We start from the raw sequence: 15,970 nt of genomic DNA, 5'->3' as shown, positions 1-15,970 counted from the left end.
TCGAGTACTAGCGAGTTTCATGTAATTTTTACATAATATTTGTTGCATGTTCTGTAGTCTATAGGATGCATATTATTTTACCTTGGCCTTGCAAATGCAACCTTGCTGTCTATGATCATTGCCAATGGTAACAAGAAGGTTAGGGTAGTACTTACCTACTTTCATATTGATAGCACGCGATAAGAGATATGAAACCGGAACTTTTACTTAATTAATTGGTTCCAGTAATCAAAAATAGAAGTAGATATTTTGGTATTTTTAGACATGTTGCTAAGAATAGCAAAACGTATTTTATCTAACAATTTATGAGTCTTGTAAAAACCATGCAAGCGATCTAAGAAGCCTTGTCGAATATACCTACTTACACTATTTCTATACATAATAAATTAATACACGTGAACGAATAGCCGCTAAGACTAGAAGCTTGCCAATAAACAAGAAAATCTATAGTTTCATGTAAAGGGAAGCCAAGCAATACGCAAATAAAGTCGCTTAAACTAATCGTTGTTTTCCTTCAGTCGATGAAAATTCTGTCTTCTCCCCTTTTAATAAGGTCGAAAGTAGTTTAACTTGGCTTTATAACTGTGCTTCCTTATCAGATAACAACAAATTTTAGTAAGGGGCAATAAATATTGTTATTGAGACATAACGTTCAAAATCGCGTGGATACAATCAGTTTTTCATACGATCGTTGTCTATATGAATTGTGTGTATATTTTAATAGAAGTGCGTAACGGAATAATCATGTTGTTTTATAATAATGATAAAGGGATCTTTTATTGAATGGTGGAATGCGCAAAAAGGGAGTTTATTTGTTAGCCTTGAGAATGTTTTTAAGGCTTGTTTAGTCTATTTCCTGAATTCCAAATAAATTCGAAGAAAACAGTCCTCATTTAAGTAAACACACAAGAATAGCTAGTACTACGAAGAGGTAAATCAGCATTTCGGCCATTTCAGAAAAAAATGTTTTATAGTTTGAAATGATTTATTCATAATACCTACTAATTTATTCAAGCATTACTTAAAGTTTACCAATGGAAACTTCTATTAATAGCTTACATTAAAATAACAATTTAACTGTGTGGCTAGAAAAATAAAATAATCTAATATTAATATTGGTATAAAAATAATTATTTAAATCAGTCTTTGAAATGATATCGCACAATGATGCTACTTGAGCAACGCTATGTCTTCTGTGCTACAAATACATTTTACATTCGTTATTCTAAAAGCTACTTTAGAAAATCTTAAGAAAATTGCAGTAAAACTCGATTTCAATTAAAGTCTGCCACAAGGGAAAATAATAGGACCGATGCAAAAATTCTTAAACAAAATATCCTGTTTGATGACGTTGGAATAATCTGACAACCAGTCTAGGGGTACTGCCCAAATAACTGGGTTGAAGAGGTCAGATAAGCAGTCGCTGCTTGTAAAACACTGGTACTCATCTGCATCGGGTTAGACTGGTTAGAAGCCGAACCCAACCTTTGAGACAAGGCAAGGCAGGCAGATGACGGTGAAATACTTAAACTGTTTCGGATACAACACAAGAACAGCAGCATGGGACATCGAAAGGCTTCTTCTTGATTTGCCCAGTCTTATAGTCGTAAACCAGAAGACTGCGCTTGGATGTAGTGGTCTGGCACATAGATTTCATTTTGAAGGAACTCAGACCGATGTCTTGGAAGCATTCCTCACTCGATCCGGGCTTGATTTTTTCAGTCCTGCGGTATAAGAAATAAGTATACCTAAGTATGCGATATAAATACCTAATATTTGAGTTATATGTTCAGGATTGATTTTTCCGCAAAATTCACCCGCGTTCCGTGGGAGCTACGGCCCATACCGGGATAAAATATAGCCTAGTTATATAGGGTATGTAATATAAGCTATATTTTATCGCTATGTCGAGAAGAGTGTAGCTCTCCAACAGTGAAAGAACTTCCCAAATCAGCTCGGTAGTTTCGCAGTCATTAGGGTACAAAAAACACATAAATGTTTCCTTATGGTAGGTATATAGGTACATAAATGTGACTATGAATCTCATTCAAAAAAGGATGATTCAGAAAAAATCGTATCTACTTACGCGCAAGTAACAATTTCGATCGGCTGGGTAAGCAGTTTGTGCTGGATAATATAATCGAAGTCATTGGTCTCATTCGAGAGGCTGTACGTGTACATTGATTGGACCTGAAAAAAGACATTATCATTATTTTGATTTTGATAATAAAGCAGTTCAGTGACATAATATGTCGTTGTACTTTACAGGGCGTATGTTATTAAACGAAGTCCTTTATCAGTAGGTCATGTTTTTTATATCATTATTTCATTGTAGGCCATTTGTATTTAAATTCAATATTGTTATAAGAACAATGTACATAGTAGATATGTCATAATAAAATAAAACGTACCGTTTTTCTGTAAGGGCAGTTATGCCAGTCTTCTTCCGGTGACAATTCTTCCTTAGACACGGCAATGCCATTTCTATCTCCCATGCTCTGCTAAACATTGTAAAATCTAGTTAGGAACTCATAAATCGTAATACATATTTCGGTAATCTTCATCAGTCATCAAGAATTTTTCAAATACGTTCAGGAGTTTCGAAGCCTTCAGGCTACAAACAATCAAAAAAATGTGTCCACTTTATTTTAGATTAAATGTATAACTTACTGCAATAAACTTGTCGGTTAGGAGGTGGGTGATGAACTTCTCCATTGCATCGTATCCTTCAGGCTTGATGGGACAGAAGCCTTTGCCCTTACATTCATCAGGAATCTTCAGCGGGATTGGCTCATCTATAAAAGAAAAAAATATATATCAGGCACAAGTTTTTTCTCAAGACTTATCAGACCCAAAAATAATTTCGATTAGAGTTACTTGAAAACAATTTTTAATGGAGCGGGTTGTTAAATACTGTTTATTTAAATGTTTTATCCTTATCAGCCCTTTTAAAAGATGTATGAAAATATTAGAAGGAACAATTAATTCTTAATCGAATAATACTAATACTGGTCCACTTATTTCCTTATTTTCGTGTTGATCTAATCAAAATACACTTACGGTTTGGAGCAGCATAGCTGGACGCCACTACCACGGCTAACTGTAAGAGAAAATAAAACACAATTTAATAATCGCTTTCAATGGATTTTCAACATTTGTTTCGACAGAATTTTTGACAATCAAAATGTTAATATCCTGTAGATGGGCATAAATAAATTTAGATAGTATTAATTTAGCAAACATATTTACCGCAAAGAAGTATTTGGAAGTCGCCATTGTAATCAGAACAATTTATTTGCAACTCAAAACTTTTCTTTCACACCACGGGCCGCTAATAGCATATGGTACAATTATTAATTAAATTAATAAATGTAATTATTTTTATGACTGCCTTTGGCAGTTCTAAATAACGAATGACAGTTCATGAGCCTAAGCGGCTTATATATGAATATTCCAGCATCATGTTTTCCTGTTCACGGGGAAAATTAATTCAATATAATTCGCGTCCCTAGATGCGTAGCAGGATGAACGCATTATGCAAATACGTATCGAAATATTCCCTGTAACGTCATTATATTATGACGGTAACAGTTACATGTATTACATGTTTTTTTATTATGTATCGATGAGGTAATAGTTTCTCAATACCTCTATCATCTTGGTTTTGTTGGAACCCTGACCATCTCTATCGAAGTAGGTAGATACCTGAGTGAAAAATGTGTCGTTAGATCAATGTCTTTGGACACGTCCAAAAGCGTCTAAATTGCTAGGATAAAAATTCTAACTAACGATGTGCTGTTCATGATTCAACAAAGTGATTTCAATCTGTTTTCCATTATGGGTAGCTAACTACTAATCTCAAAAATTATAATTATCAAATGAAAAAAAAAACCTTTTTTCTAGGCGTAAAAGGAATAGATGTCCTAGTTTAAGTGATGTCATCTACCCCCTGTATGGTATAGACAGGCGTCATCATTCTTTCATCATTGTTTTTATTTCAACAAACAAACAAATCGACCAAAAAGGCTATCAGTCCAATTGAAAGCATCATAACCGTCATGAACTCATGACTCTTGCATCATTGTCAGTGCAAATTGCAATTATGTGCATCAGTCCTTTTATAAATATTGTATGACGCAGGTAAGTCTTAACCGCATGAGTGATTTCGCCGATTTCATAAATTCGCACAAAGCGCTACTGTTCGAAAAAAAAATGGCGCGCCGCTGGCAGACTAAACAGTCGGCCGTCATTTGGCGCAATGGTTGGAATTTTGTTTTTTTAAAGAAAATCGTTAATTTGATCAAAGGTCTGATACCGGTCAAATATCTGATCTTTGTAATGTGGGCACTTCCATAAATCTCAAACTTACTTATCAAGCGCCCAATCAAACTACAGGGAGACTTCTGCAGTTTTGGTACTCTGAACCTATCAGAATCGTATCGATTTAGATAAACATCGATAAATCAATCACAACACTTCGCTAGTTCTTAGAACTTGTTTCGAAAGCCGTACTTCCCAGTGAGATTGGGAAAATGTTGGCCTTTGACACGTACCATTTACCTACTGTAAACAAACGTACATTAACATCTTTAATCGATATTTTCTAATTGCGTCTTAAAGGCTATTTATATTTGATACATAATCGGAAAGTCTGAAATAAGATTTACACAATGGTATCGGATTACGCGATAGCTGTATCGTGTGGGTCAAACCATTGTTTCAAGTAGGTAAAATATTGGTATTCAGCTACAGCTCGTTATAGGGGAAGCAGATTCCTATATGTGCATATAGTAGAGGAATGTAGTGTATTGAAACCAAGCCACACTTCGTTAAAAAATCCTGCATAACATCTTGATCCAATCCTAGATGAAATTGGATTGCCATTTCGAAAACTGTTCTAATCTATTTGTCCATACTTAATCTGTCAGCGATCTTTAAAAAATACGAACTCCTAATTTAGAACGTCCTTCTCAGGAAGTCAGTTAAAAGATTTGCTTACGTAGATTCTTGTGTTCGGTACACTTATCTGGACGTTCGTAATTGGATATATCCGTCGAAGAGCAACTTCGTCATAATTTCTCGCAAATAAATTCCGGTTTATGCAATAAATTGCAATATAATTTAATACGTAATGTTGCATTATTGATGATGACTATACCTGTACACGACCAGTTTTTTTTTTTTTTTGTAATTCCGTGAGAATTGCGTCACTTGAGAAATGAGATGAAACATGATAAAATGACATAATTATACTGGTATTTTAAATAAATCAGACGTCATGTGATAATGAAATAGTCATTATTTATTACTATTTATTTATTTTACTTAAAATAAAATACATATAGGTACCTAATTTATGTTACTCGGGAAGAGTTGTAGCTTTTCAACTGTGAAAGTGAAATTTTTCAAATCTGTTCATTAGTTTCGAAGCCTTTAAGGTACAAACAGAAAAATGTTTCCTCTTAATTATAATATAATTAGTATAGACAGATATCTAAGGTTTTTCAATGCTTCCTTAGCTTAATATTGTAGGTACACATTTGTTTTTAACGTTAAATAAAGGAAAAAAAAGAACAACACTTTTCCTACCAGTCTTCGGTAATTGACCCACATTTGGCCATAATGTATTTTATTGTTCTCGTATCAATTGTTTACAACAATAAGGGACTAATTAAAAAAAATATAAATTAATTGCATAAAAATATAGGTATTTATCTTTTTTCTTTTAGCCTTTATTTAAGTTTTATCCGCTGGTTTTTTGCGTGACATGTTTACATTTGTAATTTCTATACACATATGTAGGTACTATGTACGTACTAGCGTTGTTAGAAGTTAGGTACTTTCACAATATTAACCACAATTGTATTAATTTCCCTAATGAATATATCCTAATTCATTAATTCAGCGCCAATACATTTTTATTGTTTATTAATATTAATTAAAAAAAGCATGATCTTCGATCATTGTATAAAATGTAATGTGTCTCTTATTTTCACTATCGGAAAGCTACGACAAACAAGTCATATCAAAGTAAAGTAGGTCAAGTGCGTTTTCACAATTTGCAATTATTGTCAACCGATTGTGTTACACCGTACGCGCGTCATTTCATATCTTCAGTCGTTCACGCGTTTCCATTTTTCATCAAAAAGAAACTCTTTAAATTGTAGCTGCTCCCAAAGATTTCCAAACTAGAAATTATTTAAACGTTAAAAAAACTGTTACTAACATCAATTATGGACACACTATCTCAGTTTCTTTGGCATAAGTCTGTATTGAATTTAGACACCAACTAACTGTTAAGTAGGAATTTCCTGGTGGGGAAATCCCACCAGCAAGTCTTTCCTAAGGAATAATTTCAGAACATACGTATTCTAGCCAATTTTAGATAAAAGTCTTCAGTGAACGAGATGATTGATGATTGTATTTTTTTAAATGTCCTTTTCTCGACCTAACAAAATATAAGCTGATGAGGCATACTTCTCAATGTCAATATTCCACCAAAATGTGTACCAACTCGGCGCGAGACCAAACGTTGCAATTATTCGGGGATTTTAGAAATGTTACATATGAATATATGTTGCTGTTTGCGAGTAGACCAGAAGAAATATTCGCGTGCGTCATAGTGCCATAGCAATTTCGCCTTACCTTTTCTAATGCAATTTTTGTTCACAGGGGGCTGGTTATCTTAAACGGGCGGACACAGATCGCCTCCATGAGATATTCCTGAAATACGCCACCGTCGAGAAAAACGGTGAAAGGCACATCACCAGTGAAGACTTTGTACGGAAGTTTTTAGGACTATTCGAAGAAGGTTAGTATGTTTACTCTAGTAATTTTGGACTGATGATAGGCTTTCGTAGGGATCCTGCAGAATGGGGCGTCACACTTTACTGGCTCACTAAAACTTAAATAAGTATCTTTCCCTTTTTTCCGAACTCTTGCGAAAAATATTTACTGCGGTTTCGGCAAGCTTTGGACTTCCTCTTCTTGCATAAGCGTTGTTTATAAGACATCACTAGTTTGAAGTGAAATGGGGTCTTCAGAAATATGAGCACTGTCATTATCCTCAGTGGAATCACATAGTAGAAAACAAAGTCGCTTTTTCTGTACCTATATCCCTTTGTACGCTTAAATCTTCAAAACTACGCAACGGATTTTGATGCGGTTTTTTTCAATAGATAGAGTGATTAAAGAGGAAGGTTTATATGTATAATAACATACATTAAATACTGGGGAAATATTGTTACCCCGTGCGAAGCCGGACCGGGTCGCTAGTCTAGAATATAATAAACACAATTTCTTAACTTAAGGACAAAAGACTGAATTATTTATCGGAGTTCTTTTTTATTGCGAGAACTTAGAAAAAGTCCCCTGTACGCAAGATTAGAAATACTAGGGTATATGATAGGGATTTCCAAGTACTGGGAACTCGGGAAAAACATTGTGGCAGTCATTGATCCTGCTCAGCCCTTATTTGGATGAAACCAGAAGATTGAAGACAGTGGCATGCGAAATATTCACTTTATTAATTTAAAAGATACTTATTGATTTTAAGACTGCTATTTTTATTTTTAACCAATAAACTTTGAGAATGACAAACCATCGCGTCTTAAAGAATTAAGATAAACCCTAATATTGGTAATATAACACTAGTAAGATTAACTTTGTATTACCAAAATACATCATACGATAATTTATCTTTAATTCATTCGATAAGTATATCATCATTGGCCACAGAGCATCTCGGACAGATGATTGTGGCAGTGCTTGTCTATGCGGTTATTAGTGCCGCAAGCATTTTCTTTTATGACTAAATAAGCCAATAGCTGCACGACACTTCTTGCCGCATTTGTCGCAGGTGAAGCGCGGGTCGACCACGGATGCAGCGTTCTTAATGCGAAGCCTTTTCTGCTTAATGTTGTCGAGCCAGTTTTCGTCATATATTGCAGTTCCGGTGCGCAGGTCGCGTCTCCATAAGAGCCTCTCATTGGCGCGTGCTTCCCAAGAATAATCAAATAATGTTTTTTGTTCTTACCAGGTGCTTAATATACTCATCCTATTTCAAAACATGTAGTATGCTTGCTGCTTCACACACCCATAGAAGCGTAGAATGAGGGATAAGTATACCATTCGAAGATATATATTATGATTATGCTTGAAATATCTTCAAGTCGTGGTAAAAAATTACTTCGAATAAAACTTTTGTTCTAAAAATTACTTCGTATAATCATAAATAGTAAGAATAATAATATGATTGCTTTATCGACCACGATATCTGAATTATGACGTCACTTCGTGCGTGGACGCATCGTGTACAATGAATGATTAATGTGATTTAAATTAGCTACTATTATTTAATATTAATCTCATTATATCCAAATTAAGGCTTATCTGGCAGATTATTGTTTAAGTTACCTTTTTTTGATATATCTTTTTGAATCACTCATTTCAATTGCATAATTAAAATGATAACTGTAACTGGGCCATATTTGGGATCTGCCCTTTCCAATAAAAAAAAAACACTGCATCCTGTTATACTGGAAGTCGACCCCAACTTAGTTGGTAGATGATGACATGAAGAAGATCATGACATGGTAGAACAAAAATGATCCTGGGATCTTTATTGGGACAGAAAATAGTAGCTTTTTAATTTTAATAAAATTGATTTTTGTTTTCCTTTTTTATTTATTTTGCCACTTATTTTTCCTAGCGTGGCCTGTCCCACTGGTTAGGCAAAGGCCTCTCCATCGCTTGGACCTTTGGTGACTTAATTCATTCAAAATCTGATGCTACCGTTTTCAATTCCAGATGACTACAATGCGGAATCAGTCAAGCTCATCGCGGGCATCGTGGACATGGACAAAGACGGGTACATCTCGTTCTCGGAGTTCCAGGCGTTTGAGGGGCTGCTGTGCGTTCCCGATGCGCTGTACAAGACCGCCTTCCAGCTGTTCGATACTAACGGCAATGGACTTGTTGCTTTTGGTGAGAGGAATTTGCATTTTTGGATTCGATATAGAGGTTACGTTTCAGATGAGACGGATAAAGTAAATATCTGCTCCGCAAGGCGTTCAAATTTAACGGTGAAAAATATTCGATGTAACAAAATCTCGACCTTAAAATAATGGGGAACGCATTTTACGTTCCCAGTTGAAGTAACCGAAACAGAAGCAAATAAAGACATCAGAGTATAATTGACCATTTTTTTCACTTATTTGTTTAGGATTTTATGATTTTTAACCAACTCCAGACTTTACTCTAACTTGTATCGAAAAAGAGAGATCTAGTTTAAATATACACTTTTCTGATATTTTTTAGGGTATTTTTAAAATCAATTTCTGTCTTAGATCTAGCTTGCAGTCTAATAGGGTATTTTAGTCTAGATGAGAAAAAAATTAAAAGTGAATTACAATGATTGTTTAGAGGAAAAGCAATCGGGAAATGTTAGTTTCACTTCGTAAGGTACATAAATATATTTTTTATTGCAGTTTTAAGTTTTTAGGTTTTTTTATCTGTCTTTGAACACTACGAAATGTCGCCGCCATGCTAATGACGTCATTACGGTAGTGTCAGTTAAAATTTTCAATACATAGGGTCATTTCGCCTGTTCGCGTCCATAGCCCAGTTCGCGTCCATTTTGCCGATCTCCTTTTAAAAATCCTCGAAAACAAGTCAATTAACACACTAATCAAACGAAAAGTCATTACCGCTAATACGTTAATGTATAAGAGGCACGCACAGATAGACAAACGTTCTGTGCGTCCAACCAATCCTTTTAGAAAAAATAATTAGTCTAGGCTCTTCAACAAGAAAGCGAAAACACGCAGAATTTTAGATAAAAATTAGTGTGCAGCGGCGTGTTTGATGGTAAGTTTTATATTGTTTTATGTGAATTTTAGGATAGATAGCTATTTCTACAGTTTAATGATGAATAAAAGTATAATGTTTATTATGAATTTGGTAATGTTTTTTTTTATATTTAACGAGTAAAATAAGGTGGACGCGAATTACTACATCGAATTTTACGAAACTTCCACTTTGCGTCCACAATGGACGCGAACTAAAACTATCCTCTATAATAATAAACCAAATTGCGTCCACTGTTTTCGTTAAATACTTGCTTATAAAAAATAATTAAAACATACTGTTTAATATTAATATATTAAACAGTACATTTTTTTATTAAGATATATACGTGGTTATAATTAAATTATCAACTGATATAAGTAATTTCATTTAAGATAAGTTCTTCCGATACAGGAAAAAAGAAGGAAAAGACAACATTCACAGAAGAAGATTTAAATAAAGCGTTAAATGTTATTCGAGAGAAGAATAAATCGATAAAAAATATGCAAAGAATATGCTACCTTGTCTGATAATTTATTGACATATTGACTCAACAATTCTTTTAGTTGTATGTTTACACAAAATTATTAAATTGTTTTGTTAATTTAATATGAAAGGAAATCGATCTACGGATCGAAAACGCCTGGAAGAGCTACTGGTCCATGAAGGGAGAACTCCCTTTATGTCTGAAGCGGAAACTAGTCATGTGTATTCTGCCCATCCTAACCTACGGCGCTCAGACTTGGTCTTTGACAGAATCTCAAAAGTCCAGGCTAAAAGTATGCCAAAGGAGCATGGAGCGTAGCCTGCTCAGCATACGGCTTAGTGACCGGATACCTACGCAACACCATTATCCGGTCCAAGATCCGGGCATAGTAGATTTAGGCAATAAGTCTGCAAAGTTGAAGTCGAATGCACCCGGACAAGTGGGCCAACATCACCACACACTGGATCCCTGAGGATGGAAGGTGACCGAGAGGGAGACTAAGAAAACGCTGGAGAGAAGACTTGGACAGCTTCCTCTCGGACTGGCCACAAATAGCGATGGACAGAGAAAAATGGAAGGCTATGGGGGAGGCCTTTGCCCAGCAGTGGGACAGCATAGGCTAATAAAAAAAAATAATATGGCCAAAAACTTAGTATAATCAAGGCGGATCTTAAGCATTCCCTGTGATTTAGAGTAAAATTAACAGAATTGATTACTGTTTATTCTTCAAGTTTCAAAATTAATTGCCTAATTTTAAGTTACTTAAACCAATGTTGAGAAGAATTATTTTTATTTTGTAAAGTGAATTTTAAATGATGATAATGTTGATTTTTAATAATTAAGTGTATTGTTAAATAAAGAAATTGTTCAAATACAATCTTTCTTTATTAATTCTTAACAATTTCACCCCTATATTCCTTTTCAAAGCCGCTGGACGAGCACTGGACCATGGGTGGACGCGAATTGGATTTTGTGGACGCAAACTGGGTAAAACGCCTAATTCTGAGGTTTATCGATTTAAATAGAAAACGTAAGATATTTCTTATACAACTGAAAGTTAATCTTAAAATAGAGTATATAAGGAATACATTACACAAATTTGACATGGAAATGAGTGCTGGAGCATTTTAATTATCGCCGTCAAACTTGCCAACTGCACTAAATGGTCGCCAACAGGCGAAATGACCCTATCAAAATATGTATTACTGACAGCTGTAGTAGCGTAATGACGTCATGACCAAAAAACAATCATGGCGTCCGTTGTGTGCCGCGTTTTCGCGAAATACGCGCGAAATTTGAAATTATGATAAAACAATTAATTTATATTCGTACATAACGTGAGAAAAAAAAATATTTTTAATTTTTTAGAGATATATCAAGACTAAAGAATTTATTTAAGATATATTTCAAAAATGCATGTAATACCCTATTGTTCGGAACAAACTATTACTTAGTCATAACTAATTCCCACCAATAACTAAAATTCCAGACGAATTCGCGGAAGTCATGCGCAAAACGGCCCTCCACCAGAAACTGCCTTTCAACATGGAAAGCACGTTCGTCCGTCTATACTTCGGCAAGGACAAGAAGCGGCTGGTAACCTACCCGGAGTTCAGCCAGTTTCTCCATGACTTCCACGAGGAGTATGGAGTGGAGGCCTTCAAGAAATGCGACAAAGATGGCTCAGGGTTCATCAGCGCGGGAGATTTTAGGGACATCATGCTGAGTGTGAAGAAACATTTGCTGACTAAGGATTTGAGTACTAAAGTTATTAATGTGAGTAGGGTTTTTCTTTTGTTTTTTTTAAATGTAGTATCTTAATAACGTCTTCATAAATGTGATGGTTTAAAATTGTGACTGTTGAATATTTGGGCTTGGGTTCGAATCCCATGAAAAGAGAATTCGTTCATAGTTGGTTGTGTAATTTTTCAGTACACATAATTTCTTTGAAGAAATCTGACAAAGTTTTGGATTTGTTGTGTGGTTCATAAATACATGATTAAATAAATATCTACTATACTAACTGGCAAGGTTATCTGGCAATTACTCCAAACGAAACTAAAAATGAACAAGAAAAACTCACACCTTATCAAACATTTAGAGTCAACCAAAGTCAAGCAACAAGCCAAAGCAATAAAATCTCGTTATAATAAATATGTACTTAGAACAGTTTAAAAAAAGAATATAGTAAAAATCTGAATTTAACAAATATCTACCACAATTTCAGGCCTCCGGCTTCCCTCAAGGCGAGAGAAAAATCAGTTTCCCCTATTACATGGCATTCAATTCTCTTCTAAACAACATGGAACTGATCAAACGTGTCTACTTAAACGCGACAAACGGCACTCGAACCCAGGAAGTGACGAAGGAAGAGTTCTTACATTCTGCGCAGATGATGTCTCAGATCACGCCTTTGGAAGTCGATATCTTGTTCACGCTTTGTGATATGATACATCATACTAATGGGTAAGTTGGAATTAATATTTTTTTGGTTGTTGATGAAACAGGGGTGCGAAAAATAAAGTTTGGGAGTTTGGTAGTCTTCTATCGACTAAAAATGTCAGGGCTGATTTTATTTGATAATAAGGACGGGTAATTGCTTGATTTATCGATAGATTTCTAGAGTGTAGCCGTTGTACATTAAGGTCTCTAGACGGAACAGCGGGGCCCAGTAGGGCCAAAGCCTGCCGGGGCTGCGGGTTGTTCGAAAGAGTTACCGCGGCCCTGGTACATAAAAGGCCTACGACGGAACACGACGGTTTTTAGTCAGTAAGAATCTGACACTCCCTCGCCGCTGCTAACCCACAGCGGGAGGGGTCATTTGATGATTTTTGACATCGTTAAAAAAAAGGTGTAGAAAATAGGCATAGGGTAGGAAATAGTTTTCTATCGACTACAAATCTCAGGGCCGAACTTTATTTGCCTGCGTAACTTATCGATAGATTTCCAGAGAGTAGCACTTGTACATTAAGAGCTCCAGAGGGAACATGGATGCTTTTTAGTCAGCATAGTTCTGATATCGTTTAAAGACGATATTTCCAAATAATATTATTTGTGCAAAAAAATTGCTCACAAGCTTTCATTGCTTTGTCTAGCAGAAAGTAATATATGGACATCTATAAAATGTATCGATAAATCGGATGGGTATCGATATTAGTCGGTATAGATATATTTTATCGATACCTCAATTATTTTGGCACGTGAAGTAGTTTTTTTATAACTTACGAAACAGTCAACCTATGTGGTTTAACTAAACGATTAGGTAACGATAGAACTCGCTACGCAAATAAAAGTGACTGTTTAATTTCCATACTTTTCCGCAAACCACAAATTGTACATATTTGGTAAGAGTAACATTTAACGTAGTAACCGCAATATACTTATACTCCATTTAAAATAACATTAGAAATTTAATTAAACCTTTTTTACTGTTTGTTCAACCGATTTTGACTTCGGAATTCCCCGACGATTCATTCTCCGACTTTGAAATTCGGTTTCCGGTCTTCGTAACGTAAACATCAAAGTGTCAACGCTCCACAAAGTTTTAAATATTAAAATAATTTAGCCACAGTTTCATCATAAAAATAACACTCAGTGAAGGAATAAGTGAAATTACAAAGTTATCAATAATAAGCATCGAATTTTGTTCGACTACAAGAAGATTTCCGAAGAAACAAAGTCAACAAAACTTTGAGGTTAGAATTATTAGCAATTGACAATATAGAAAAAAGCTATTGTGCCAACACATAGAAATTAACAGTCTTTCTTATATGACATCTGTCATTATATGACATCTGACGTCTGTCATTGTCATATGACACTGACACCTGCCATTGTCATCTGTCATTGTCATCCGTCACCTCAGTGTTACCAACAAACAAATTTGTTATAAAAACGCTCCTTTACACGAACAAAAAGGAATATGGAAGAACAATTTCAGTTACTATTTGACAAAATGAAAATTGAAATGGAGAGGCAAACGACGAAGTTGAGTAACACAATAATGGAAAAAATGGAGGATAAATTAAAACCGTTAGTAGAAGAAAATAAAAACTTAAAAATTAAAATTGAAAATTTAGAGAAAAAAGTGGAGTACTTAGACAGAGAGAAGAGAAGCAAAAATATCATAATACACGGGCTATTAGAAGAAGAAAAATCTACAGAGGAGTTACTTGAAAAACTAAAAGAAACGTTTCAAGAGGAATTAGGTACACCAATAGAAGGATATGACATTGATAAGATATACCGCATTGGAAAGCCAAATACAAGTGAGAAACCAAGACCTACACTCCTCGGATTTGTTAGTGCATGGAAAAAGAATGAAGTAATGAAAAACAAGAAAAAACTAAAAAATATTCATATAACAGAAGACTATCCAAAAGAAGTTCTGGCAAAAAGAAGGGCGTTAAAGGCGGAATTGATTGAAGAACGGAATAAGGGGAAAATAGCGTTTTTGAAATATGATAAGCTGATAGTGAAAGAAAATGAGAAAAGAAAACGTGAAACTTCTTCTTCACCGTATTCTCCAGATCAACCTAAAAAACAGCAAGCCACCGCACTCTTTAAGGCAAATAGAACCAACGCATATGACGTGATGAGAAGATCTAACTCTCTTACTAACGTCCCTACAAACAAGAAGCAGTAGCAACTAACGCTCGGCAACCGGAAAATACAACAAAATAATAAAACAAAAATACACTCAACAGGAGAATTACAACCTCCCCCAAGCCGACTGGTCATCGTGGGGGAAAATGACCATCACCCTCTAAGGATAGACAAACAACAAAAAAGTATTAATACCTGCGACATACATATAGCGACGCTTAATACACGATCATTAAAATCCCCAGAGAAACTCGTAGAACTTGAAACAGCAATCGCCGAAATTAATTGGGATATAATTGGAATAAGCGAAATGAGGAGACTAGGAGAAGGAATAGAAGACCACGGGGAGTATATACTGCACTACAAAGGAGAGACACCTGGGCAATACGGTGTAGGTTTTATGATAAAAAGGAAATTTACCGACCGAATCGAGGAATTGAAAGGCATATCAGAAAGAATAGCATTACTCAACATAAAACTGCCCGTACAAAATAGCAGAGACGAATTATGGTCAATTATCCAGGTTTACTCGCCAACTGAAGCATTCAATAAACAAGATACTAACAAAATAGAAGAATTTTACAAAACTTTACAAAATACTGTGGACACTGCTCACAAAAATATAATAATAATGGGCGATTTCAATGGACAAATTGGGGAATGTCAAAGTGGCGAAGAGTACACGGTGGGAAGACACGGTTATGGCTGCAGGAGCAAAAATGGAGCAAGATTGGTTAACTTCGGTCTGGAAAACAAACTAAGTATCCTAAATAGTTTCTTCAAAAAGAAAAAGAACAAGAAATGGACATGGATTTCCCCAAATGGACTCTTTAAAAATGAAATCGATTATATTATGACCAATAAACCAAATTTTTTTAAAGATCTGTCAATTATACATAGTTTAAACTTTAACTCGGACCATAAAATGATTCGTGCTACGTTACGAGGGACAAACACAAAGAAAAGTCGAAGACTGCACGCTGTTTCGGTTCCTTATGTAGATAATAAAAATAAAGCAGAGATAATGAACAG

The 15,970-nt window shown here is 35.0% G+C and overlaps 2 protein-coding genes across 4 annotated transcripts in view; one reads left to right on the top strand and one right to left on the bottom strand.

Annotated features, from left to right (window-relative positions):
* Nucleotides 1-15,970, top strand: part of LOC124631773 (calcium-binding mitochondrial carrier protein Aralar1) — a 31,744-nt gene that overhangs the window by 2,514 nt on the left and 13,260 nt on the right. For all 3 annotated transcript variants that reach the window (XM_047166370.1, XM_047166369.1, XM_047166371.1), the window contains 4 exons: nucleotides 6,673-6,811; nucleotides 8,809-8,985; nucleotides 11,823-12,109; nucleotides 12,561-12,799. In XM_047166370.1, the coding sequence (XP_047022326.1) occupies nucleotides 6,673-6,811; nucleotides 8,809-8,985; nucleotides 11,823-12,109; nucleotides 12,561-12,799 (842 nt within the window). The remainder of the gene's footprint in view (nucleotides 1-6,672; nucleotides 6,812-8,808; nucleotides 8,986-11,822; nucleotides 12,110-12,560; nucleotides 12,800-15,970) is intronic.
* Nucleotides 967-3,404, bottom strand: LOC124631775. Its single transcript, XM_047166374.1, has 6 exons — nucleotides 3,250-3,404; nucleotides 3,061-3,100; nucleotides 2,671-2,795; nucleotides 2,412-2,501; nucleotides 2,087-2,190; nucleotides 967-1,724 (listed from the first exon to the last, which is right to left on the bottom strand). The coding sequence occupies exons 1-6, from the start codon at nucleotides 3,274-3,276 to the stop codon at nucleotides 1,526-1,528; spliced, it is 585 nt and encodes a 194-aa protein (XP_047022330.1). The 5' UTR covers nucleotides 3,277-3,404; the 3' UTR covers nucleotides 967-1,525.

Source organism: Helicoverpa zea, chromosome 7, assembly GCF_022581195.2.
Source record: "Helicoverpa zea isolate HzStark_Cry1AcR chromosome 7, ilHelZeax1.1, whole genome shotgun sequence".
NCBI classification, from domain to species: Eukaryota; Metazoa; Arthropoda; class Insecta; order Lepidoptera; family Noctuidae; genus Helicoverpa; species Helicoverpa zea.
The sequence above is the reverse complement of the archived record's forward strand: the minus strand, read 5'-3'. Positions and strand labels throughout refer to the sequence as shown.